Consider the following 26454-nt stretch of genomic DNA (forward strand, 5'->3'; position numbering starts at 1 on the left):
ACAGTGCCTGTTGCCCAACTGTGAACATGCAACGATGAAGAACACCACCCTTCACAGTGAGTCAGCACACGCGCTTCCTGGAGTTTCCAGGGGAAGTAGCAATGCAAAGCCAGTTTGACCCCCAAGATTCTTCATCAACCCTTTGCTGTTCATTCTTACTCAACCAAACCTAATATGCCACCCCTGTTGGCCTTTACAGATGAGAAAACTGAGGCCCAGCGATCAAGTGATCTTCAAGGTTCCAGAGTTCGCTGGTGGCAGAGATGGGACTAGAACCAAGTCTTACAACTTCTAGCCCTGTGCTCTTTCCAATATGCTACCACCTCATATGTGCATAGAGGACGGTGCCAGAAATCACATTGGCAGTCACCACTGCCTGGATGCTTGCTCATGGCCAGAGATAGTATAAGTGTTTTATATGAATGACTTTAGTTAATCGTAGGAGTTACCAATCTACAAGGTAGATGAGGATACAGAGGCTCAGAAAGATCAAGCCACTTCACTAAGCCCCTGCTGCCCTAAGCAAGCTGGCACTGAGCCTCATCTCTCTGAAGCCAAACGCTTCAGGTCTATACCAAAGGACCTCTTGCTGCCCTCCAGGTCTGGCAAAAATCGCAGTGATTAAATATGAACAGATGGTATAGCTGCTGATTGTTAGTTTATTCCATGTACTTTAGTGGCTTTACAGAAATAGACTTCAACAAAGAGGCGATACAATTCATCTGTCCTTTCTTGCATCTTTGTTCCCAATTCTTAAAAGCTTCTCAGGGGAGTGAGTGAAGCCTTACTTAGTCTGAATTTGCTTTTGAGATACAAATATGTGTTGAAGGACAGAAAACACTGTTACGCAAGCATAAATAAAATAACCAAGCCCGCTGAATCGTGAAACTGCAACATCAAGTATGCAGGGTAACACGTCGGTGTTCAGAGGCAGCGTGCGTTCACAGGGGCGCGCGGGGCCTGAGGAGGCGTGGCAGACCTGGAGCTCGCCCCAGTCATTTCCCTCCGGATTTACATTTTCAGCACCCCTTTTATTCATCAGTTGATGCTAAGAATACAATTCTTAAGAACTGATGTCTTGCAATTGCTAAGAAAGCCTTGAAAACAGATTTCTCAGAGCTGCTGGTACTGAGAGGAACAGGTTGACATCTTGGGTACCCAGTATCACCGGGGTGCCTTACATCACCTTGCATGACTAATGTAACAGGTTTCTCAAAGTCATCTTTACTTCAAGAAACTTAGGATGACATCTTGGAGTTCCTAATATCAATTAACCTCTCCACATTATGATTTTATTAGTAGTAAAATTAGAGGCAATCTGAGGTCCTTTATACCTCAAAAATTCTGTAGTGTCGCTGTTGACTGAGTAAAGGAATTCTAAGACGGTTTTTCTCCATTCCTTTTTGTTCACCTGCTCCCTTTTCTTTTGCTCCATATCCAGTTATCTCCACTCAACCACAAACACTTTTTTCTTCACAAATACTACCTTACTTGTCTCTTGCTTTTATTAGTAGTAAGAGTAAAGCAATTTGCTTCCACTTCAAGGGAATGTATGATTTAAAAATGAAGAGAGCACTGGGCAGAGATCATTAACATGGCATTAAGACACGTGGGAGACAGGCTAACAAAGCATAGAGCACGTGCATGACTGAATATTCCTTAGAAACCACAACGGTAATTTTTAGTGAAGGGATTCTAAATTGATATTAATATAACTTTAAAACTAGAACTTCTGGAAACATCTAGATTTGAGCCACAGTCCTAAGAAGCCACAGGCACGATTGACCAATGTTGCTTTCCTAACACTAGCAAATGCTTTGCTTTTGCTGTGTTTTGTATTGTAAGATATAGATGCATGATTTTAAGTGTGACCAGAGAGATCTTTTTCCTTTTATTTAGAAAGGTGATCAGAAATTCATTCTAAAAGCTTTTGATGTGCAGATAGATTCTCACTCAGTTGCCCTGGGCAGAGTGCCATGGAGTCATAGCTCACAGCAACCTCAAACTCTCGGGCTTAAATGATTCTTTTATCTCAGCCTTCCAAGTAGCTATAGGCACTCGCCACAACTCCCAGCTAGTTTTTCTATTTTTAGTAGAGATGGGGGTCTTGCTCTTGCTCAGGCTGGTCTTGAACTCCTGAGCTCAAGCAATCCATGCTCCTCTAGCCTCCTGGAGTGCTAGGATTATAGGTATAAGTCACCACGCCCAGCCATTCTAAAAGTTTTTTCCACTCTCCTGAACTTTTAACACAAAAAATAATTAAAATATATATAAGTTAAGGTCACCCTAAAACACCACGGTGGCAGTAAAGAAACCCTATTTTCTGTTTTACCTAGGAAGAGCAGTGATCTTCCCCCATTTCTCCACACAGAATCTTCTTGGGCCGTTACTCCCTCGGAGAGATGCAAATCCTTCATAGGGAATGCTGGATGTGCCTGTAACAAACTATCAATCCAAAAAACAGAAGGAGAAGGTGAAGCCAGGGACCAGCAGCTGGGAAACACATCACATCATTCACATGCAGAGGAAGAGCTGGCTGACGGGCAAGTTTGGAAGATAAAACTTTACAAGCATGAAGTAACTATAACACAAGAATTCCGACAAACAGCCAGGGAAAACACTAAGAAAGCACAATGCATTATAAAGAAAAAGGTGATGTGCAGGGTTTATAGAAAATAACGCACTCTGGAGAGCTGACCAGCCCAGAAACTTCACCTAGACAAATTTCCTATTATAGATGAATAAAGTGGGTGTATCAATTCACCTGAGTCTAGTTAATATAATTCCCTTATTAACTCAGGGTGAATTAAAAAAAAAAAAAAGAATTTCTGGGCTTGCAAATTTGAGGTCCAGACCCGTAACACAAAGGAGCCAAGGCCTAGTCTATTTGTAAGGCTCTGCCTGAGGCTCCAAGAGGCTTCTTCATATCTGGTATTTCTTCCACTGTAACCAACCAGCAGTTGCCCTGGATGACTATAAACTAAAATAAATAAATAAATAACAAGATAGTTTTCCCAGTGTTCTTGAATGTCACTATTTTATCAAGTTTGTGGAAAGTTAGATAGAGGAAAAGAAAGGACTCTATGAAGGCACTAGGTCCCTTCTCAAGGGACTAAAGATCATCTCTCTCTGCTAGGGATGCTGGCCTGCACTGTGGATACCACGGGGGCCTCTTGCTGAAGACACCAAAGTGGTAAGTGGAAGGTAGATGTGGTCACTGGGATTCCTAGACTGGAGTTGGTCCTTCCTCATGAAATGCTTTGACATGGCCAGGCAGGTTCTGTATAGTGATGGTGTTACATAACCATACAATAAGGAGAATTTAGAAATGGTCTATCTCTAATTTCCAGATAAAAGTGGCATGCATTTATGGAGGATACATAGCAATTTTAAAAGTGGACACTTCCAACAATAATTATAGTAATACATTAAAAAGGTTAACTAATGGTATCTCACCTGTAACAACCTAAGTCGTTGCTCATTGTTGAATCTTTCCACCGCAGCCCAGAACCACCGAATTACAATGTGATTGTCGTGGTACCCTATCAAACCAATCACAAAAGCCCATGTTACTTTGACTTGTCTATTATAAGCCACTAACATACATGTCAAAGGACCTCCCAGACATACACCACCATCTTGGATCCTTTAAAGGTTGTCTGTAATGAAGACTAGAAACCCACATGGTAAGTATGGGCTTATGAGTGTGGCCAGCTGCAGTGGCTCACGCCTGTAATCTTAGCACTCTGGGAGGTTGAGGTGGTTGGATTGCCGGAGCTCAGAAGTTCGAGATCAGTCTGAGCAAGAGCCAGACCAGCTAAAAATAGAGCATTGTGGTGGGGACACAGCTACTCAGGAGGATGAGGCAAGAGAATCACTTGAGCCCAAGAGTTTGAGGTTGTTGAGAGCTATGATGACACAGCACTCCATTGAGGGTGAAAAAGTGAGACTCTATCTGAAAATAAATAAATAAATAAATATGGTCATATGAGTGTCAAAAGTTAAGCAAAAATAAAACTGAACAAAACCAAGGTGTCTCTGTTTTCATTTAGAGGTCAGTAAATGAAACTGAAACTGGAAGAGAAGAATAACAAATGAGTTATTTTAACCATATCATCTCTGTACAATATAATTGGAATTACTGGAAATGCTTAACTCTTTGGTGTTTTATATAAGAAATAATTTTTGAGTACTACCACGTCAAACACTGTACTAAGCTTTGGGGCACAGTAGCAAATAGATCCTCTTTGGGCTTTTGGCAGAGTAGAGACACACTAACTGAATAATTTATACAAATAAAGACATCATTGTAAGCGCTTTTAAAACTTGCAAATTGATTCATTAATAAAAAGGAAAAGTGGCTTTGAATTCTCCCAACAAAGAAATCCTAAATGATCATTGACTAAGTTTTACTTCTGTTCCATACTTTAGTAGAATTTATTTATTTTTTTTCAAGACAGAGTCTCAAGCTGTCACCCTGGGTAGAGTGCTGTGGCATCAACATAGCTCACAGCAACCTCCAACTCTTGGGCTCAAGCGATCCTCTTGCCTCAGTTTTTTCTATTTTTAGTAGAGATGGGGTCTTGCTTTTTTTTCACTCAGGCTGCTCTTGAACCTGTGAGCTCAAGCAATTCCACCCACATCAGCCTCCCAGAGTGCTAGGATTACAGGCATGAGCCACTGTGCCTGGCAGTTTAGTAGAATTTAATAAAATGTTGAAAATAACATCTCACACTGGGTTAAGGCTGTGGCTATAAATTTTAAAAGATTTATTAAGTTCAGAGAGAAGGATGACAAGGATTAAGGTATAATCAGTGATTTAAACCAGTTAATAGATAGATTTATATAACAACTACTTTATGAGTCAGCAGTCCAAAATAGAAGATGGCTAGACATTATTTTGATCTGCATTTTTCCTCCTGTTTCCTCCTGTAGTTGTAAGATTTGAGGGGGATCTCATCTTACTGTTTACCATTTAATCAGTGATGTGAGGTCCCCTTTGGAGAAGAAAAGGATCCAAGTAAAAGGTTGGCAGTGCTGGAGAGGACAAGAAGACATATAGGGTCCGGGTCCAGCCTTTGTTAAAGACTAGCTGTTTGTTACTAGCAAATTGCTTTCCTATCTATAAAATAAGTGCATTGGCTCTTTGTAGCTTCAAAGTTCTTGTGCCAAACCTTTTGGAGGAGGAAGAGTGAATGTGTCTCATCATATTCTCTGCCAGCTGCTGTTGTGTGAACATATGGCGAGTGGGAACACAGCCGCTTCTTCATCCAGTGCCAGCCAGTGGGCTTCCCAGGGTTAGCACACATGGCAGCTGGAGACTGCGCCCCTCCCTGCCCCCTCCCAAGGATTTCATTTGATAAAATTTACAATAACCATAGAAACAGGTCCTTGATTGGTTACATGTAGTAAATAAAATAACTGTGAAAATGGCTGATTCAGTGAGTTAACTACATTGCTATTAGAATCTCCTGGGGGGAAGAAATTAGTTAATAGTATTTATAGTAAAATGTGAACCATGTAGCATGTCAGAAAAATTATGTTCCATATAATAAAAAGAGTTTGATTAACCAAGTTATAATAACCAAAATTACATATGGATCATCCATGAGGCTGACCGGGAAAGACTTATTTTAGCAATTGGACTTCAGAAATAGCAGCAATGGAAACTGCAATTATAGTCCATAGCCTTTCAGAGAAAATAGGCTGGGAAGGCCAGCCCATGGCAGCAGGGCTGAGCTGGAAGAGCCAAGAATAGGCAGAACCAACAGCAATTTAATAAATGTTAAGGCATTTTTTACCCCAAACTTTTAAAACCATCTTTTAAAAAAAATCTCTATTTCAACTTATAGATAACTAAAGAACTATTCAACTTTCAATTTATTTTGCTAAGTGATTAATTTGGTTTGTATTTTTCATTATCCAAGTTCAGAACTATGGCTCACCCCTCACATTTTGAATTTAAAAAAATCCATACCAGAAGATAATCAGTATTTGTCATGAATTTCTGAAGTCCTTCTAACACTGAAATAAATTGCACAAAGTATATTCTTCCTTTGCTTGAAATTACTGAATAAAAACTTTAACTCTGGATTACTACGAGGTCCAATGCAAAGTCCATGGATTGATCAATCACATTTCAATGGCTTTGGTCCCAGTTACTAATTAATTAATTTGACCTGATCTACAGAAATGATACCACTAAAGCTTCCCATTTGTTGAAGTGTCAGACAGAACAGCTTTTAACTAATCTTATAACAACTTTCTTTTCATTTGAACTTACTGCTTGAATTTACAAGGGCTTCTCCAACACACTTGTTGAATTTTGGGAACTGTGTCTTATTACACTCAGTTGTTTCAACAGTGTTTCAACTGCTGAGTAGTGCAATGAACTGTAGAACTATACTGACTGGGAAGCTCAAAGGGTGTGTCTCTTTAATTTTAGAATGAAAACAGAACAGGTGGAGTTTGACCAGCTGGATGCTAGCTCCCTGGTGCTTCACTGACAACAACATAAAGTAATTAATTAGTGCTCTTATGGTTACATTTCCTCAGCAACAATTATGACAACCTTTGATGGTACATAAATAGTTCTTCCCCCGTCTGACAGATGAGGTAACTAGGAAAAGAAGGGAATGTGCCTTGCTCAAGGTCTCAAGGGAGACTGCCCTGGGCCTGTGACGAGAGTGCAAGTGCTTTGTCTGTCCTGTAGTCAGACAGCTGAACCAGGTCTTCCTTTAATTGGAATCTTAAAATCCAGCAATCTATAAATCAAATTTTACCTCCTCTATATTCTGTGTTGTTTCTCCAATCACTTAGATCTATTTCAGCTGTGCCTGCGATGACCAGTTCCAGCTCTCTTGCATCAAAAACAGACACCAGCCTGGCATCCACCACCTGTGGAATAAAAAGAGTACAAAGCATGGCTTAAGAACTATGGCAGCGGCATCTATAATTAAGCCTCATCAGAAAAGGTGGGTACGAGGAGTTTTGGAAATAATGCGGGTGCACCTTGTGTAGGCACTTGAAAAACTATTAAATTCTCTATAAAGTATTTTGCATAAGGTTGCTGAGATTGGCCTCAAGAGAAGTTAGAATTGGCCACTGATTAATCTAGCTGTCTTTTTCTTCTTTTGAAAAAGATCTAGTGTTCCTAAAGAAAAAGTCACATGTCACAACGCATCTGGCCCTCAGATATGCTGACTTCACCCACCAAGCATGGCATCTGGTTACCCATGTGTTCCTTCACACCATTAGTGGTCATTCAATCATCAAATGCTACTTGAATTCAGGTCATGACATTTATTTCACTGATCTCTCGTAACAAGTACATTAAGCTTTCTTTCTGGTGCTCTTGAAACATATAGGGAAAAAACTGGACCTTTTAAATTGAAAGAGCAACAGCAAACACAGCAGGAGAGAAAATGGAAATACTCTACACGCGTCAAGTACAGGAAGATGGACTGCGGCTTCACTGCTACCAGGCAGCAAAACCCCAGCACTGCTGATTGCCTCTACCTCATAGAAGCCGCGCACTAAGCTCTCTGTCTGTTGCACGACACCCCTCTCGATCCTCCACTTCACCATCCTCTCAATGTACTCCTTCTTGTTCTTCTCTGTGACCGGGATATTGGCACCCCCTGGCTTCAATTCTCGTTCAGTAATCTGAGATTTAAAAATAAAATGAATGATTATCAACCAGTACTCTTGATGTCATACCAACACTGCTACCAAGGAGCTGAAATCAGCCAGCCAGCTGCCTGGCCCACCCTGCCCCTGGGTGCATCTCTCAAGACGATGGAGAGACGTCCCACACGGAGCACCACGCACAGTGACGCTCATCTAAAAGCAGGCATTAAGCTGATGTTTGAGAGCTCTCAGTGGTTAAACAAACAAACAAACAAAAAAGTATTGCCCCTGCTCAAGTTTTAAATTCTAACTAGTAAAACACACCTTTTAAAATACAGATGAATTGGCCCCAGATACAAGCCTGCTGCTCTCTGAATGTGTGACAAAACCCATTTTCACAAATTCCCCTAAGATTCAGGATCCACTACACCTAAAGAGTCAACGTTCAAGGAAAGATTTGCTTTAAGGAAGCAGAATTATACTCAAATGAGTGTTAGATTTAGAACTTCTTTTCCAAAACATATGAAATTCAGAAACTAGCCAAATGTTGGCAACTAAAAAAGAATATTACTTATAAACTATGATATAATTCCTGAAATAAATCTTTTCACCTACCCTTCTACCGATGTTGAAAAAAATAACCAATATGTTCTCTGTTTTCAAGACTGCCTCAAAACACTACTGATGTTTCCTCAATCATTTGAAACTGCTGAAGTTTCAAATCAATTTCAGCTCTTAAATCTGAATGAGAGCCAACTATAATGTCAATTAAATAGTTTAATAGCATAGACTTATAAAAACTTTATTCTATGTAAGGCTTAGTCTCATATCTTTTGTGGATATTTTATTTTATTTTATTTTGAGACAGTGTCTCACTATCTTGCCCTTAGTAGGGTGCCTGGTGTCACAGCTCATAGCAAACTCAAACTCTTGGGCTTAAGGGATTCTCTTGCCTCAGCCTCCCAAGTAGCTGGGACTACAGGTGCCGGCCACAAGCCTGGCTATTTTTGTTGTTGTTGTAGTTGTCATTGTTGTTGAGCAGGGTGGGTTCAAACCTGCCAGCCCTGGTGTATGTGGCCAACACCCTAGCCACTGAGCTATGGGCATTGAGTCTTGAGCCTCTTTTGTGGATATTTTACTTGGAAATATAAGATTACCTACAATGCATATGATTATACAATCTGTACACCAGAGCATCTTAAATTGGCATTAGGATAATTTTTATAAGTGAGATTATCCTAACTAGGTGATCTTGGGTTTGAATCACCCAACAAGCCACAAATAAATAATCATCTGTTCTTAGCCACAGAATTAATTCTTCACCAACCAATAGGCTTCAATTGCCACACTCAGGCACCAAGTGTGCACATGCACAGACCTGCCCAAAAACTTCTTCGTTCACCGTGAACGTGAGGTCTAGGATGTCATGGATGTCATTGTCTTTCATCCACTGCAGGCTCTGGTGGAATTCTTCATCCAGGTATTCTAGATCACTCAGGTCACACAGGCTAAGATGACAAACAGGTGGAAAGAAATAAGAAGGCATAGCTATTAGCGAAAACCCAGAGTCATAAGGAAAGGAACTTAGAATTAAAGACCAATTAAATGGGTGGTGATTTCCGGACTTTTATTAATTAAGTTTAGTAACTAAACCAAGTAATTCAGGAATTTGGTATAAAATTAGAAAATCCTAGATATATAAAATGCTTTATGGGTCACTCAGCCTGTCCCTTCCTTTATAGACAGAGAATGGGGGTGCAGAGAGCGGCTGCTGTCTACACAGGCATCCGGTCAATGCCAGATCAGGAACTGGCAGTTGGGCTGACAATTTGGATCCAGTATTCTTTCAGTATATGACACCAGCTTACAATACCGTTCTCCAGATTTGAAATTCTTCATATATTTCTAGACTGTATGTGCTTTAGCTTCTAACCTTGTTTTTTGTTGAAAGACTAGATTCTATGATTCATGTTCACAAACATCCCCTTTTTTCTTCACAGTTCTTATTCTTGCTGTGATTCTGAAAACAGTTAAGTCACAGAATCTCTCTTTATTGCAGAGAGGGGATCTACATGAGGTGGAGCTGCTATTACATGGCTCTGCTGTAAGGGGAATAGCAACTATGCGATAGCTGTTTTGAAATTTCTCTCTCAGCCTAACTTCAAGGTCATTTTGTCAGGTTCAGTCTAAATGTTTCTTAGGCATCAAGTACCTACTTGATAGCTACTTGATGGACTGTAGCTGCTCTTGGGAACTAGTGGGCTAGCTGCAGGGACAAGCACACCTAGAGATAAGTTGACAGGAGTTGACAAGTGGTAACACAGGGGAGGTAATGCTTTAAATTCATGCACTTTTTAAAGTAAAAGTCAAATTTCAATTTAAAAAAGATAAGGTAGATACAGATAGCTGTTGGAGCAAACATTTGCTTTGATTTACAGATTTAGGAAAAGCATTTTGGAGCAGATGATGCCTACATTAAATCTTGTAAGAACTTTATATGGGCGGTGCCTGTGGCTCAAAAGAGTAAGGCGCCAACCCCATATGCCAGAGGTGGTGGGTTCAAGCCCAGCCCCGGCCAAAAACTGCATTAAAAAAAAAAAAAATCTTGTAGGATACTTAACAGCTAGAGAAGTAAAAAGGAATAAGTGAAGGAAGAGAAGGAGAAAAAAAGAAAAAGGAGAGAACAACATGAACAAAATATGGGGCATAAGTATAGAGAATACTGCAAGGCAGGGGTTCTCAAACTTTTTAAACAGGGGGCCAGTTCACTATCCCTCAGACCGTTGGAGAGCCAGACGGTGGGCCCCGGGACAAGTCGGCTGCTAAGCAGGACAGGCAGCAGCGGCAAAAATACCCAGAGGACCAGATAAATGTCCTAGGCAGGCTGCATATGGCCTACAGGCCGAAGTTTGAGGACACCTGCTCCAAGCATATCAGCAATACTAGAGGATTAACCACAAGAAGGTAAATGTGAGGATTAGTTAGAAGACAAACATGTAGAAATTAGTTACCTGGTTTTTTTTTTTTTTTTTTGAGACAGAGCCTCAAGCTGTCCCCCTGGGTAGAGTGCTATGGCTTCACTGCTCACAGCAACCTCTAACTCCTGGGCTCAAGTGAGTCTCTTGCCTCAGCCTCCCAAGTAGCTGGGACCACAGGCACCTGCCACATGCCCAGCTACTTTTTGTTTGCAACCGTCATTGTTGTTTGGCGGGCCTGGGCTGGATTCGAACCTGCCACCTTAGGTGTATGTGGCTGGCACCTTAGCCACTTGAGCCATAGGCACCGGGGCAGTTACCTGGTTTTATTGGGAGTGGTATAAAGAAAAATATCTAAAATAGAAGTGGTAAATAAACTCATGTCAAGCCAACTCTGACTATAAGTTGAGAAGATTTCTGAGACACAGTAAGTTCAGTTGGCACATGTACTAGAAATGATTTAGGAACTACCGCATGGGAAAGGAGGCAGAGGTGGGGAAGAGCAGAGTGTGTACTGCACATTTGCCACCCTTGTCTAAGGGTGACTCCCAGTGACCGGTCAGAGTGACCCACAAATACTGGCACCATTAATTGCCACTGTGCACAGGGGAGAAGGCAGAGTTTCAGGGCAGGGAAAACTGATGAAGTTTTCTTTTAACCATGTTGATTTAGAGGATCCTGTGAGACAGCCAAGTGGAAATATTTGGTGGTCTGTCGACCATGTGAGACTACACTTGGAGCAAGATTAAGATTGAGGGGACAGAATTAGGGGTCAGCAGGAGACAGGACAGGTGAAGAAATCTCCCCAAGACATTGAGTGAGATATGCTGGAAGCCAACAGTGGAGACGTCAGGGACATTGAGGTTTAAGGGCGAGTCAGAGGAAAGGCCATGAAGGAGACAAAAAAGTAAAAGGAGAACCAGGACGGTAGAGTGGTGCCAGGGAAGGAAAAACGCAAGACAAAATGAGGGTGAGGATGGGGCTGGGGGAGTCCACAGAGTCAAAAGCAGCAGCACGGCCCAATAAGGTAAGGGGTAAAAAGTATTCTTTAAAAGCCCCATAGGTTACTAGTGGGAAAGAAGTCAGGCTGAAGAAGTGAATTTGAAGTAAGTGTAAACAATCGATACAGCCTACTGTTTTAGGAAGCTTAAAGATGGGAGTCAAAGCAGTGAAACACAAGGTGGAAAGTGGGCCAGTGAGAGCCAGAGGGGCAGAACACGGCCTCTCTTGCCCAGTGCTACAGTTGCAAAGACAGTGAAAAAAAGGCAGGCAAAAGTCTTCCTACTGACCTCTCTAAGGCCCGCAAGAAATATTTTATTTGCTTTCCTTTGTGGTCTAGTGCTTTCATTTTACAGAAAGCAGATATGTGGCCTCGGTCAGGGAACGGGCTGAACAGAACCAAACTATAATTCATTGCTTTCTCATTGTTAAGTTTTAGCTACCACCCCACGGACAGCTGCTTTCTGCTGTTCAGCCTCGTAAATAACTACTTTAAATATGACAGCAACAGTTAGCTCTACATTTTGCAATAATTGCAATCTTTCATTGTGATAACAATGAAGAAAAAGTTCCGTGAATGCTAAATTTTCATCTGCCATCACAAATTGCTGTTTTGCACTTAGGGAGAGCTTACGAAAAGTGCAGCACTGTCCACTCCTGACAAACAAAAAGTAAAACAAAAACAAAGGAAAATTTGAACCCAGAGTAAGCAGTTGGAAGTTTGCATAAAGCCAAATATAAAATGCATCTTATGAAGAATGGGGGCTGTGAGTCACCAAGACCAACCCACAACTATTCTATTAATAATCAGCATTAATACCACAAGAATTCCAGGGCTGTCTCTGAAGTACAATTGTTTTGAAAAAAAACATGTGTTGCAACAAATGAGAATAAGTTATTCAGAGTAGACTGAACAAGGACTTTGGGACCTAGACAGGAATAAAGGGTCAGAAGTAGGAAAAATACAGTGATCCATATTTGAAATGGTATTACTTTCAGAAATCTAAGCAATTATTAGGTTGTAATAGTGAACAAATAAACAATGACCTTGACATTAATTTAGTTTCAATGAAGGAAATACTTTTACGTGTTAATTACACAAACAATAAATACCCTCTTACATTCTGAGAAGAGCCTTATAGAAGGGCCGTGTGAAGAAGGCATCCAGCAAATACTGGTGTATTAGTGCGAGACCAAGGATCCTACCGCTGAACCGGAACCTGGGAAGGAAAACCGTGGACAGCTTACACTTCTTGGAGCAGTTTCTGAATGGTTTCATTTGCTTCCTAGAACCCCTCCCGCTCGAAGCATCTCACTTTGTCCAAGATTAATTGCCTACGTCCATGAGAGTTTGTGTGCGCTGTAGGCTGGTGTCTTCATTAGGCCAAGAATTCATACCTACTTATTGAAGAAATCTATTTCTCTCTGATACTCAGAGGCACTGCTCTTCCTTCACACCATGTCCACACTGCCCACCACGTAGCACCCCACATTGCCAATGTGGATCCCAACTAACATTTCAGTGAAATTTCCTTAAAACACTTCTAAGAGTTATTGACAGAGTAAGACAGCCAGAGGTGGGGAAAATGCCATCTGAGTTTAGTGTGTGTGCATGAATACTAGAAGGACTTCTCTCATGCAAACTCAATAGCAATTCCCTTCTCAGGAAAAGCCCAATCTCAAATTAAGAAAGTTCCTATCCCCAATTTGCATTCAATCTCTACTCCTGATAATAATTTTTACTAAGAATTATGGTTGTGGACATTTGGGGGGGTTTCCTTTTGGGACATTCTGTTCTCAAAAATCTCGAGGCTCAATTCTATTCTGAATCACTTTGGAAACTTTATTAAATATATTTGTTATGACTGGATTTGCTGCCTGAGATGTACATTTAATTTCTCTTTCAAAAGCATTTAAGTTTCTAGCTCTTTGAAAGACTGGTGCCTTCTAAAAGTATAAATCTGTACTGCCTGAGATTGCAATTTTAGTATTAGGCAGCTGTTTTAAGATTAATGCCAAGCAACATTGTTTCTCTTTATTTCCATTTATGTTAGCACAACTGTAATAGCCACAGTTACGAGGACTCTAAATTATAGTTAAACGGAAGTGAATCTGAAGAACGAGTTCTAAAAGTCAACACCCTTCACCCTCCAGTATTAACCTCGTGACTCAAAGAAGCTAAGAAGCTTTTTCCATGAATCCCACTCTTGTTCTTTACTCTGTTACTATCAGTGAAAATGAACAGGAACAAGCTAATACAGGGTCGACAAATATTTAAAGTCTATAAATTAAGAAGATTTTATTTTAGGCAATATGTCAATACGTTAAAATACATCAAACATTTTAAAAAGATGCAAGGATTTTGGAAAGAGTGCAATTGGAGATTTTCAGAATAAATAATCTCCAGAAGGGGATCCTAAATCAGTTCTCCTTGAAGATTTTGCTTGAGACGTCAGGAAAGAGGCGGCCCCTGGTTATAAACTTCAAATGGCCAATGCAATGAATAGCCACTGCTGTGACTCCCTACTCCTCCCCTTCTGCCATTGTTTCTCCAGGACACCCCACTTGACGCGACTCCCCACTAGAACATCATCATCATCGCCTTGGCCAGAGCTCTAGCTGCCCCCACCCTCAGTCAGTCACTTCCCCGTGAGCTGCTCTGCAAGCTGCCTGGCTTCTGGGTCAGGTCCTTTCTCTTCTCACCCCAGTTCGCAGAGGTCCAAAGCTGCCAAGAGGAACCTAACATCATCTGTAACTTCCTTTTAATAGGAAAAAACTTTTGAAAGTTTTTCCCAACTCGCTTAAATTGATCTTATGCAACAAAATCTATTCGTAGCTTGGAGGCTGCCTGTATATTTAAATTTGACAACAAAAACAAGAGTCAAATGAGGTACTTCACTGAAGTATGATTTTTCCCAAAAGGAAAACAATGTTAAAAGAAATGTGGGTTCCTATTAAAAAAAAAAAAAAAAACTAATATCACAGAAAATCAACTGAAGTGAGGCATTGGGGAAGAAAATACTTACCATTCATGGTGATTGTCTACAAATGCAGACATGGGACTTATCTGTACTGTGTACGTGTCATTGGCTGAATATTCAAATAAGCCATAATATGGGTTAAAGAGTTCTCTCGATACCAGGAAGAAAAACTCTCTGGAAGGTCCACTGTAATCTAGCCTGTAAAAAAATCCGCAAAAAGAATAATCTGTTATTTTTTTTTTTTCTAGATATTGGGGACATTTTCTCCAGAGCTCAACTTCCTATTGAATGCTCATTACACACCTAATTGTCCACATGTCACAGCTGTCCCAAACTGAATGATCACAGTTCCTGATCTCATATCTAGATGCAATGGTAAAATTGACATCTATGTGGAGCACATCCCAAAACTAAGCGAGCTACAATGACATAATACATACAATAGGCAATATGTCAAAAATTTCATTGCATAAAAATATATACAAAGGTAAATCTTTTAAATGTTGGGAGTGAGGTTACAGGGAAAGGGAATACAATAGGAAAGCTGAATTTAAAACAAGGTGAAGCCAGAGGGAGTCAGCTATGGACTCTCATAGGACAGAGTCCTCGCGGATGTCTGAAACATTTTTAAATGAGAGAAGAAAGAAACTTCTGTGAATTGGAGAGAGGATATTACCGATACAAGGCCCCCTAAGGCGATCAGAGACAACAAATGGAATATTGGGGTGTAAGTAAAAACTTTAATTCATAAAACACCTAGGAAAATTATGAACAAGAAAAGCCAGGGTACCTGAAGCTTCTTAAGGAAGGTATTTGGAGAAGAGGCTGAAACTATAGCACCTGACTCATAGTATAAATCCTACTTTATTTACAAAGACCTCAGGACGTACTTTCTTTACAAAGCATAAGAAAAAATTATGTTAGGTTTGAGAAATGACAAGTAGCCAAGAATTCTGAGAGTTGTAGAATTTGCAACAAAGTAATCCGATATGCTACGTTCATAGTGAAAAATACCAAGTACATCTACCCTAGAGTAGAAAGTACATCTATGGGTGCAAAGACAGGCATGAAAGCAACCGAGAAGTTGGGGTTTTAAAATTTGAGAAGATTTTTGTTGCTTTTGTTTATTCAATGTTTTTTCTTTTTTTGAATTCTTCTATGGGCATTACTGCATTTTTTTAATTTATTATTTGGGATTCATTGAGGGTACAAAGAATAGGTTATAGTGATTGCATTTGTTAGAGAAAGTCCCTCTTATACTTGTATCCCACCCCCAACAGGTGTGCCATACACCATGATGCCCAAACCCTCCCTCTTCCCCTCTCCCCACTCCCTCATTCCCCTGCCCCCCCCCACTTCTATGAGCTCATCTCCTGCCTTCATATTAGAATTGAGTACATAGAATTCTTGCTTCTCCATTCTTGTGATGCTTTACTAAGAAGAATATGTTCCAACTCCATCCAGGTTAATATAAAAGACAATAAAGTCTCCATCTTTTTTAAATGGCTGAATAGTATTCCATGGTATACATATACCACAGCTTGTTAATCCATTCCTGGGTTAGTGGGCATTTAGGTTGTTTCTACACTTTGGTGATTGCATGTTTTTTTAATTGAAAAAGAAATCTGAGTCTTGTCTGGTAATGGGCTTTGTGATGGAGGAAAGGATCCTGTTACAGGCAGAAGAAGGAGTTGGAATACTAGTAAGAAAAAGTAAAATAGTTTTTTATGTCTTCTTTGAGAGTTTAATAGAATTGACATAGAATAGGTTTCAACTACTCACATACTACTTCTAATTTTTGTCATATCTGAATACATATGTACTATAATTTGCTTTATATTTTTTATTAAATCAACTTTAAATTTATTTCCTTTTTCAGGGCAACCTTGTGTTGCATAATTTTTTTTTTTTTTTAGAGACAGAGTCCTACTACATTGCCCTTGATAGAGTGCCGTGCCATCAGAGCTCACAGCAACCTCAAACTCTTGGGCTTAAACAATTCTCTTGCCTTAGCCTCCCAAGTAGCTGGGACTACAGGTACCCGCCACAATGCTTGGCTATTTTTTGGTTGCTGTTGTTTAGCAGGCCTGGGTTGGGCTCGAATTCGCCACCTTCAGTGTATGTGGCTGGCGCCCTACTTGCTGAGACACGGGCGCTGAGCCGTGTCGTATAATATTTATGAAGTTTTCATGTGCTCGCTCTATTTTTTCCTAATACATGTTAAATACATAAATGCAGTATTAAAATTAAAAATGTAAGTCTTTGTGGCAGCTAAAATTGTTTCCTATGCCACCAGTGCTTTCAATGCACTCATACTCCTACCACACTGACAGGTAAGTCACACGTGAAGAAAAACGCCCTCTGGGGCAGCTAAATATAATGAGCTAACAGGTGGCCTCCAAGATCGGAGGGACTGCCCTCATGCTACTCTGGCTGTCTTCCTGGTACAGAGGTGGGATGATTTTCAGGTTACTCTGGCCGCTTTCCGTGCGGAGGTGCACAGACCAGGTACCTTCTTCATGCAGGGACAAGGCAGCTCCTGTGGCTGTCTACCACAGACTGACTTCTGGCTTTGGACGTCACCAAGAACAAGCAGAATACTTCTTGCACTTGAAAGTTCTCCACATACTCAGAGGTTTCCTTTCAACAAATATTTGCGTGCCAATGATGTTTTGGGTACTAAACTAGATCTTAAAGATATAAAACGTTTTGAAAAGTTATTTTCTACAGGAGTTCTCAGTTTAGCAGTTTCTGTACCTCTGGTCTCTGCCCCTCCTACCCTGTCCCCACTCCTGAGCATGATTACTTCCTTCAACCTTTGCTCAAGGCAAGGGTAGGAATTCCCTCGTCACCACATTGGCATTTAAGACTGACGGCAACACTGGAGGTGTAGTCTTGTCTGCACAGAGCTTAGAAAGTCCTGGACACTTTTCTGCACTAATGCAGGTGGAAATCGCCCTGTCCCTGTCTTTTGGGGCAGCCACTTTGTTGACTCATAATGAGTTAGTTACTCATCAGCTAAAGTCCCAAATCTTTCCTTTTGCTACTTTAACCTAGGACTTCCCCCATCCTATCTGCAGCCAGCTGTATCTTTTGAAAACCTACCAAATTTCACTTTGTGAGACTTAGTCCTCTGTGGCTTTCCAGAAATAGTGATAGGAGGTCATTTTGTCCAAACCTCTCCTTTTGGAGAGAAGACGGAGGCTGAAGGAAATCCCTGACTTGCCAAATGAAAGCTGCAGTGGGGGAACCCGGCCCTGAAGCGTCAAAGCAGGTGTCCAGACCCTAAGTGTGATGCTTGTCTCTGCTTACAGGCCACCCTATAGTCAACTTCTAAAATATTTTTTAAATTTCAGATTAATATGAGGGTACAAATGATTAGGTCACACTGTTTTCATTCCTAAGGTGAAGTTCAAGTTGTAGTTGAGTAGTTCACCCAAGGGGTGTGCTGAATATCCTCACCCACGGCTTACAGAACAAGGGTCAGCAAACTATTCCCTGCAGGCCAGATCTTCCTCACCCTCTGGTTACTGAAAGTGTTAGTGAAACACAGCGGGGTGTTAATGTGCTGCCTGTGGCGGCTTTCCTGCTACAAGGGAAGAGTCCAGTAGGTACTGCAGGGAATGCCCAGCTGGCAAAGCCCAAAACACTATCCAGCCCTTCGAAGAAAAAACTTGCCAGCTTCTATAGAGGAGAAAGATGGTAGGAAGAAAATGCTACTTTATTAAAGTATCTAGCTTACTATAAACCCTCTTCTCGTGACAGTCTCAAGGAAATATGAAATGGCTACAACGTCCTAGGGTGTATGCAACCTCAAGGAGTGTTCACACTACCAAGTGTGAGACACCAGTCAGCACTGTCTGCCCCAGTCACTGCTCTGTGGGGCTTTCAGACGCCATCAAGGCACACCACAGATCAGAGCCAGATAGCTGAAGTAGGAGGCAAATACTTCATGAGTTCGTTTTCTTATGAACAGACAACTAGTACAAGGGAGATGGGACTTTTACCTGGTTATGGTCAAACTGTGGCATTCAATTAGAAACAGGAAGTTTTCTTTAAGCCTTAAATCTGAGAGCTTTATCCAAATGCACTGTGATTATCCGCTCATGTGTCTTCCTCCCTTACACACCTAGGCAGGATCGGGATCCCCAAGCACAGAGCCAGGTACTCAGAAGGGGCTCAATACACATAAGGTACCAAAAAAACCTATACCCACATTTTAAGAAAGGAAAAAAAAAACTGTATTACAATTGTTAAAATTCAACATATACCGATAACGTCTGTTATCTTGTATATCATTATGTTCTATCTCTTGTAATTGCAGAAGGCAAATGTGACTTACATATTACAATTTAATACAGTTTTCTCCTTTCTTAAAATGTGTATACACTTTTTTGGCACCCTCTGTATACTATTAAAGCAAGGCGTGGAGCTCTCTGATGATCTTTAAACACTATTGATATTGTTATTAGGCATCTAGCTGGGTGGATCGATTTGCACAAGTTTGCCTTCAAGGGGTGCATTGATTCAGTGACATGAAAGGATTCTGCCAATCCCTATAAGACAACTCAATTTGAAACCATGTTAGCAATCACACTAGTAAATTATGCTAATCTTCTAATATGGTAAAGTTTGTTAAAACAACAAAGCTCATTAATTTATTCCATTAATTCATTCCCTTCTTATGAAAATAGCTGAATCTGAAGAAAAATGAATGTTCCCTGAGGAGTTAGAACTAAAAAGCAAAACTGGTTTTTTTTTTTCCCCCAAGAGAGAACAAAGCTAATAGTTCCTCTAGGACAGCAGTTCTCAACCTGTGGGTTGTGACCCACAGGAACTATATAAAAGGGTTGCGGCATTAGGAAGGTTGAGAACCACTGCTCTAGGAGGAAATGTATCTTCAACTGGTCAGGTTTTTATTGGCTGCTTTTTAACTCTAGAGGTACTGACAGTGTCACTCTAAAACTGAAACAGTCTTTAAACATTGATCTGATTATAATCCAAAATTTAGAACTTCCTGAGAGGGGCTTGTAGATGACAATTTATACATTGAAGTCTTGCTAATTCAATAAAACATGTCACAGCAGGGTGCACCACGCATGTGCTTCCTGTGATGTCTTAGCAACCTCTTCATATAAATAGTTAACATGACTCATATCACAGGGATCATTTGTTACATTCTTGTTTTGCCAGTTAGGTTGGTTCCACAGCTAAAAACTTGGCACAGAAATACAGAAACTCTGGACACCGGGTGTGTAGCCACATAGCAGCTGCATCTGAGGGCATTTCTGAATAAGCACAGATGTCTTTAGGGTGGCTATGTAGTTTTGAGCCCAAGTGCTGACAAAACATTTTAAATACCATCACGTTGCTAGGCTGGCACACCACCCAAGTGGTTAGTGGCACCCAATATTTGTTAAAATAATGGGTTTTATTTTCCCATTCTTTATTTTCAACTAGGAAGTACTAAAAACAAAATAGTCCAACAGAGGCAGACTATGAAGTGAAAGAAGATCACAGCCTTGGGAGAATCCACCATGACTTCCTACAAGTTGGTTCAGGCACGTGGCCTATGCACCCTCTGATTCACGCTCAGACGTTTATGGCAGCCAAGGCATTAGTTCTTCATCCACTAAAGAAGGCCTGGAAGGTAAGTAAGGAATGCTGATGTGATAGACAGTTTTACCTGGTGGTCCCCAAACAAAGCCTAGACACTGAAGCACCTTTCTTTATCGAGACTTGGGTATATTTAGGTTGTCCTGCAAATGTCTCCTTTTGGAAGAAAACAAGCAGCACCAAGAAGTTTAACTTGAAGCTTTTAAAGATTTCTGAGACATGAATGAACCAGCTCAGGACCCCACACAGCTTCTGGTGAGGATCTGACCAGTCATATGCAAGAACCATGGGTTGCTTTATAAGCGGAAAATTGTTTAGGCTCTCATCCACCCAAATTGCTTTCACTGGGGAGGGGAAAGAGATCACAGAAAGAGCTGAACAGAAAAATGTTACAGAAAGTTCTTAAACCCCCAAACTTAAACTGTTCACACACATCTCCTCCTTTAGTCTAAGTGTGGCTTTGCAAAATAGACAACTGACCTCACGTTGATGGCACCTCACTCATAATGAACCCATTCTTTCTTAAAGAAAGGTTCCTTTTACAGGGTTGGCCACAGACAAAAAAGAGGTGGAGCCATCATAGTGTAAATAAACATCCTCTCTTTATCCAGGCCATCATTTCTGTACTGTTTTGGGTACTAAGAAGTCAATGGGCCCATGTCATACCAGAACACCATAGTCTAATTTAGCTGGCTTCTGATATCACATAAGCTTTGGTTGCTAGAATTTTTAATTCAAAAGAAAATAATATTCAGGAGAATACATAGTGTAATAATAAAGCAGGAGTTTATGTAGAATAGTCTGTTGGAGATGCAGTATTTCACTGGCCTTGTCCCTATAGAAACAATTTCTAGGCAGACCGAAGCCCCACAGAAATAAGCAACCACTGCGTGCAATTTGCCACCACATTCAGCTAAGATGACTCAGTCTCCAGCCGCTCTGCCACTGCTGACCTCCCTTCCCTGAAACTTTGCCAGGGCAGATAACCACATTACGCCCGGTAGAAATTTTAATGACTAGAACAAAACCCCCACCTTTAACAAAATTAAATCACTAACCCCAGGATAGTGCTTACAACCATCTACTTTTTGTAAAAAGCCAAAGCACACACATCTTATTTTAAGGAGAAATAATTGTTCACTGTCAACTAATGTATTTGTATTAATAGGCTCTAGGATTAATTTTGTATTTTTAAATTGAATATAGACATCTTCAGTATTCTAGGATTAATGCTACCTTGCATGGAATTTGTAGTCATCCTGTAAATTTCTGACTACATATGAGAAACAATCTACATGTCATATTTCAGACCTGAGGAAAGAAATTGCTTAAAGTAGAGCTGAAGTCTCTCTGTGAATCTGCTAACTCACACCTTGTTGAAGGGCAGGTAGATGTGCTATTCTTAAAAATAAATCTTCCTTTCTTTGTTCCTTAGCTAATCCACAGTAAATAAAGACTGTGATCACAACAAGTAGAAAACAATCATCAGGTGGTATCAGTAAGAACTTCAAAGTATCAATCTCTCATAGACAACCTAAAGATAACATGAACAATGAAAAATAAGACTCTAGGCCAAGTATGGTGGCTCACGCCTGTATTCCTAGAACTCTGGGAGACTGAGCCAGATCACTTAAGCTCACCCTGAGCAAGAGTGAGACCCCAGATCTAATAAAAACAGAAAAAAAATTAGCTGAGCTGTGGCAGGCACCTGTAGTCCCAGCTACTCTGGAGGCTGACGCAAGAGGATCTCTCAAGCACAAGAATTTGAGGTTGTTCTGAGCTATGACGCCACAGTGGTACTCTACCCAGTGTGCCAGAGTGAGACTCTATTTCAAAAAAATAATAACAATAATACCATAGACATACGAATGCCCTTGCTAATTTGGGCTTTTCAGAATTAACTCTACCTATCTGCTTATTACTGTATTGACCTCAAGTTCCACTGGAGGTACATCCACACAAAATTTACCCTGGCAGCCGTCACTCATCAGAGAACAAGGAAATATGAAAAATCATTCAGGGAAACATCTCCTAAATCCCCCCAGATCCTGACTGTATGTTTTCTGTTAATAAATTTTTAATTTTAGAATAGTTTCTGATTTACAAGTAAGTTGTAAAGATAGTCCAGAGAGTTCTTGTATACCTCACACCCAGCTCCCCTCTTGTTAACATCTTGCATTACTATACATTTGTTATGATTAATAAACCAATACTGATACATCATTGTTGACTGAAATCCATACTTTACCAGATTTCCTTAGTTTACCTAATGTCCCCTCTCTGTTTCATGAAATCACATTACATTTAATTGCCATGTCTCCTCTTGGCTGTGACAGTTTCTCAGAGTCCTCTGGTTTGTGGCAACTGTGACAATTTTAAAGAATATTATTATTGTACAACGTCCCTCTGCTGGGATTTGTGTGATGTTTTTCTCACTGGGGTAATAGGTTTGGGAGGAAGACTGCAGAGGTGAAGTGCCATTTCTATCACATCATCTCAAGGGTACATATTATCAACATGACTTAACGACTATTGATGGTGACCTTGGTCACCTGACTGAGACAGTGTTTGTCTTGATTCTCCACTACAAAGTTACTTCTTTCCTGCCTTTTCCTTACCATACTATTTGGAAGAATGTCATTATGCACAATACTTTCAGAGTTATGCTAAATTATTTGGAAATATTCTACATAGGAGATTTTTCTATTCTCCTCCATTTATTTATTCAATCATGTACTAGTATTAGTATGGATATTTTATACTTTGGGCTATCATCCAATACAATTTTATTTATATTTTTGTTCAAGTTATTTCATCTTTGGCCAGTGGGAACTCTTTCAATTGGCTCCCAAGTCCATGTAAGGTACCCCCTTGAGGGTAGGCTTTTGAGGACTTCTTTACTTTCTGGAAGGCTCTATAAAATGCTTCAAGTTCCACCTTCTACGTTTCCTGCCTAGATTCTAGAATCAGCCGTTTCTCAAAAAAAAAAAAAGAAAGAAAGAAAGAAAGAAAGGAAGGAAGGAAGAAAGGAAAGAGAAAAAGAAAAGAAAAAAAACCCCACCTAGTTCTTTTTATAGAAGAATAATATTAGAAACCAAGGTCTGAGCACCAGACATATATGTTTTTAAATATAACTAGACCTAGACATGAAGAACTTGCAAAATGATACATTTTGAGGGTGTTAAAACTGGTGACGGGAAAGTAACAGAAAACATCCAGCTCCATTTTTACAGATTAATGAAAAAATCTGGGTAGCTTTCACTTTGGGCATTTATTATCCAGAAAGAAATGTTATTATCTTTTATGTTCATGTAATACACTCAATGCATTTGCAAAGGTGCCAAAGGCTGAAAGAACTCCTTTTTATGTTGTTTTCAGAGTTCTATTTTTCAGCAAAAGTACTACTTTAATCTTTCTTTCAAAAAAATGTATGTGTGTGTGCATGTGCATATGTGTGTTTGTGTATATACATACTCTGTGCCCCAATAGCCAAATAAAGTCTGCACTTAATAAACTGATAAATATGATATTGACATGACAAAGCCATGAGTCCAGAAATCCAGCTTCAATAAATCATACGTAGAGGGAACGGATTAACAGATCTTCCCTGATAAACAAAGGTCACACCTCAAAACATCCTCTCCCTTGTTTTCCCTCTGAGGTCACGGGAAGGAGGCAGGTGACAGAGGCAGGAAGCATTTGGACATCATCAGCAATCAAATACAGAGGTATCAAGTCCCATCCAGCCAGGTGTCCTCCTCAGAACTGATGTCATCAGTCCAAGTCACGGGGAGACTGCTTTAGGATGATCATTCATCATAAGCATCTGGGTTTTTTAATTCAAACTTGAATACTGGTGCTTCCAAAGACTCTTCCCTAAATCTCTGAGATCTCAACAAATTGTGATTCAACAATGAAAGAGGCGGCAAGAGTTCTGGGAGAAGAGAAGTGTTCTCATCCCAACCAGACTGATTATGTCCGGAAATACTTGGAATCCCACGCATACCTGTGATTAGGCCAACAATATTTCCCTTCATTTTCATTGTGCACCTGCGCCTTTAAACCAACTAACACAAGCTCGAAGTTCACTTGTGCACACGGGCAATGAAGGGCTCAGGTCTCAGACAAGCTTTTGTCCAAACTTCATCATCGCATAGTATGTTCCCACATAATATTTTACTTAGGCATAGTTGGGACATTGTACATCAGTGTATATGACATGAATAGAAGTCACTAGTTGGAATGGTGAAAAGGTTGAGGGGTAGGAAAAAAAACCAGATGGAGTTTAGCAGTTTTGCTCATGTCCCAGTGCTAGGTCAAGAGTACTGAGCCAAAGACAAAGGTCTGGGCTCAAATCTGATTTTGCTATTCCCTGGCTCCATGACCACAGGTAAGTTATTTTATACATTGGAGTCTCTGTTTCATCAGCCAGCTACTGAATGCTGATTTGGATATTACTAGTAGGATTCCATCGTCTAATGTACTGTAGTCCTGGGCACAATGAGAGGGGTACCACCCTTAAAATGATTCAGATCAGCAGAGTCAAGGAGAACACAACCAGAGTTCAGATAATTGTACGGTATTTTAAAAATTCCCTCTGGTGGCTGCTGGGTTATAAGTAAAGTGCTGAGAAAAGAAGCAGAGATCGGGAAGGATGAGAACCACCATGTTCCAAGTGATGTATAACAACTGTTGTGTCTACTTGGGTGCAACAGACACTGCGTAGGAGTCTTTACCCCTTAATTTCCTAACCCTTATCTGGATGAGCACAGTCACGGAAGAGTCACAGAAGGCTGAACATGTTTGTTTACGGTCAGGTAGCTATGTCGGTAGGTGTGCTGCCCTCCCCAGGGAAGAGGCAAACTGAAGGCGAAGAAGTGAGGACAAAGCCCCAGAGTTACTACAGCAGCTGCTCACTGGAAGGACAGGAGGATTCTAATTTGCATTTTTGAATTGCAACTTATTTCACAGGTGGAGCACGTTCTACCTAGCACTCCGGGGAAGAAAACGGGATCCTAGATGTTAAAATGCAATGTCTTGCTTGTGGTCCCCATTAAAGCCCCACTTTTTCAAACCTTTAAGACAAAGAGAGACGTAGAGAAAAGAAAGCAAACCAGCCTTCTGCTCTCAAAAATGACCTACAGCTACAAGTTTTTACCAAAGAATTTCTATGTCAGATGATTTAAAAACCAGAGGAAGCCTTAAAAAAAAAAAAAAGCAAAGTTTTAAGTGTATGAGAACAGCATTTCCTGCCAGAAGGATTTCCTGTTTCAGGCCACCGCAGTGCTGTGGAGAAACATCCGCCCTGTGGCGGCCGGCCGGGGAGCACTTCTCTCTTCTACTCACCCTTCCTCCCCCACGAAGGTGACATACAGCTTGTTTCTCTGCAGGTCTTTTCGGGAGTAGCCCATGATCTGATTAAAAGCATCTTCTAGTAAGTGATCTCTTCGGATAATTAGCCTGCCCGTAAAGAGAGAATTTTAGAAATACAGATTATTTCCTAATCCTCACCTTCTAGAATTTCCCACTTGCCATTTAGTTTCCATTTACCACACATAACCGGGCAAGAAGAAGCAGAGTTACTTGATATTGTTGCTGTCTACAATATTGGTCTTTACTCTTAATAGCATTAGCAAAAGTTACATAAGAAAACCACCGGTAATTAGAGCACCCCACCTATGACCTGTAAGAACAACTGCAGAATCCTTTCTGAATGGGTCAAATTAACTTATCCAAGAAGGAAAATGATCGTAAAACCACGCACATGCACCTATAGACTTTTGTTTAGTAAAGCAAGAACAACCCTATCAGGTAATGTTTTAAACCTCAATGTACCTAGATAAGGAATTCAATTACTAAGTGCCCAGAGAGACAACTGTGAAAACCAGGAGAAAAAAAAAATTCCCAGTGGCTTCCAAAGCAGAGGATTTTGTAATTGTGCTTAATTTAATTTTAAATTAAATGCATCTTGAGATTCCCTAAGGGATAGATACACACAAACGACTCCTGTGGCTTGTTAATCTGCTTGTGATGATGACAATTAAAGTCCTCCTTCCATAATTATCAATTTTCTCTTAATGTCAATGGCAATGAACAGTTCCGTAGTGAGGCTGAAGGCATGGCAGCTGCATCACCCAGACCTTCAAAGTCAGGTGTGAGCAAAGTAAAGCTCAGAGAGGCGTGGTGTTTGGGTCAGGCTGACTTTTTTGAGAGCAATGAAGGTGGAATTTAATGGAGCAAGACCTCTAGTGCAC

At 40.5% G+C, this 26454-nt stretch overlaps 1 protein-coding gene across 1 annotated transcript in view; it reads right to left on the bottom strand.

The window, feature by feature from the left end:
- HECW2 (HECT, C2 and WW domain containing E3 ubiquitin protein ligase 2) overlaps positions 1–26454 on the bottom strand; it is a 130170-nt gene that overhangs the window by 14817 nt on the left and 88899 nt on the right. The window contains exons 14-21 of the mRNA XM_023516935.1: positions 25547–25660; positions 14630–14782; positions 12725–12823; positions 9008–9137; positions 7519–7665; positions 6783–6897; positions 3457–3542; positions 2333–2445 (exon numbers count right to left, since the gene is read on the bottom strand). Coding sequence (XP_023372703.1) covers positions 2333–2445; positions 3457–3542; positions 6783–6897; positions 7519–7665; positions 9008–9137; positions 12725–12823; positions 14630–14782; positions 25547–25660 — 957 coding nt within the window. The remainder of the gene's footprint in view (positions 1–2332; positions 2446–3456; positions 3543–6782; positions 6898–7518; positions 7666–9007; positions 9138–12724; positions 12824–14629; positions 14783–25546; positions 25661–26454) is intronic.

The sequence above is a fragment of the Otolemur garnettii genome, unplaced genomic scaffold (assembly GCF_000181295.1).
Source record: "Otolemur garnettii isolate 467f Iridium unplaced genomic scaffold, OtoGar3 scaffold00100, whole genome shotgun sequence".
NCBI classification, from domain to species: domain Eukaryota; kingdom Metazoa; phylum Chordata; class Mammalia; order Primates; family Galagidae; genus Otolemur; species Otolemur garnettii.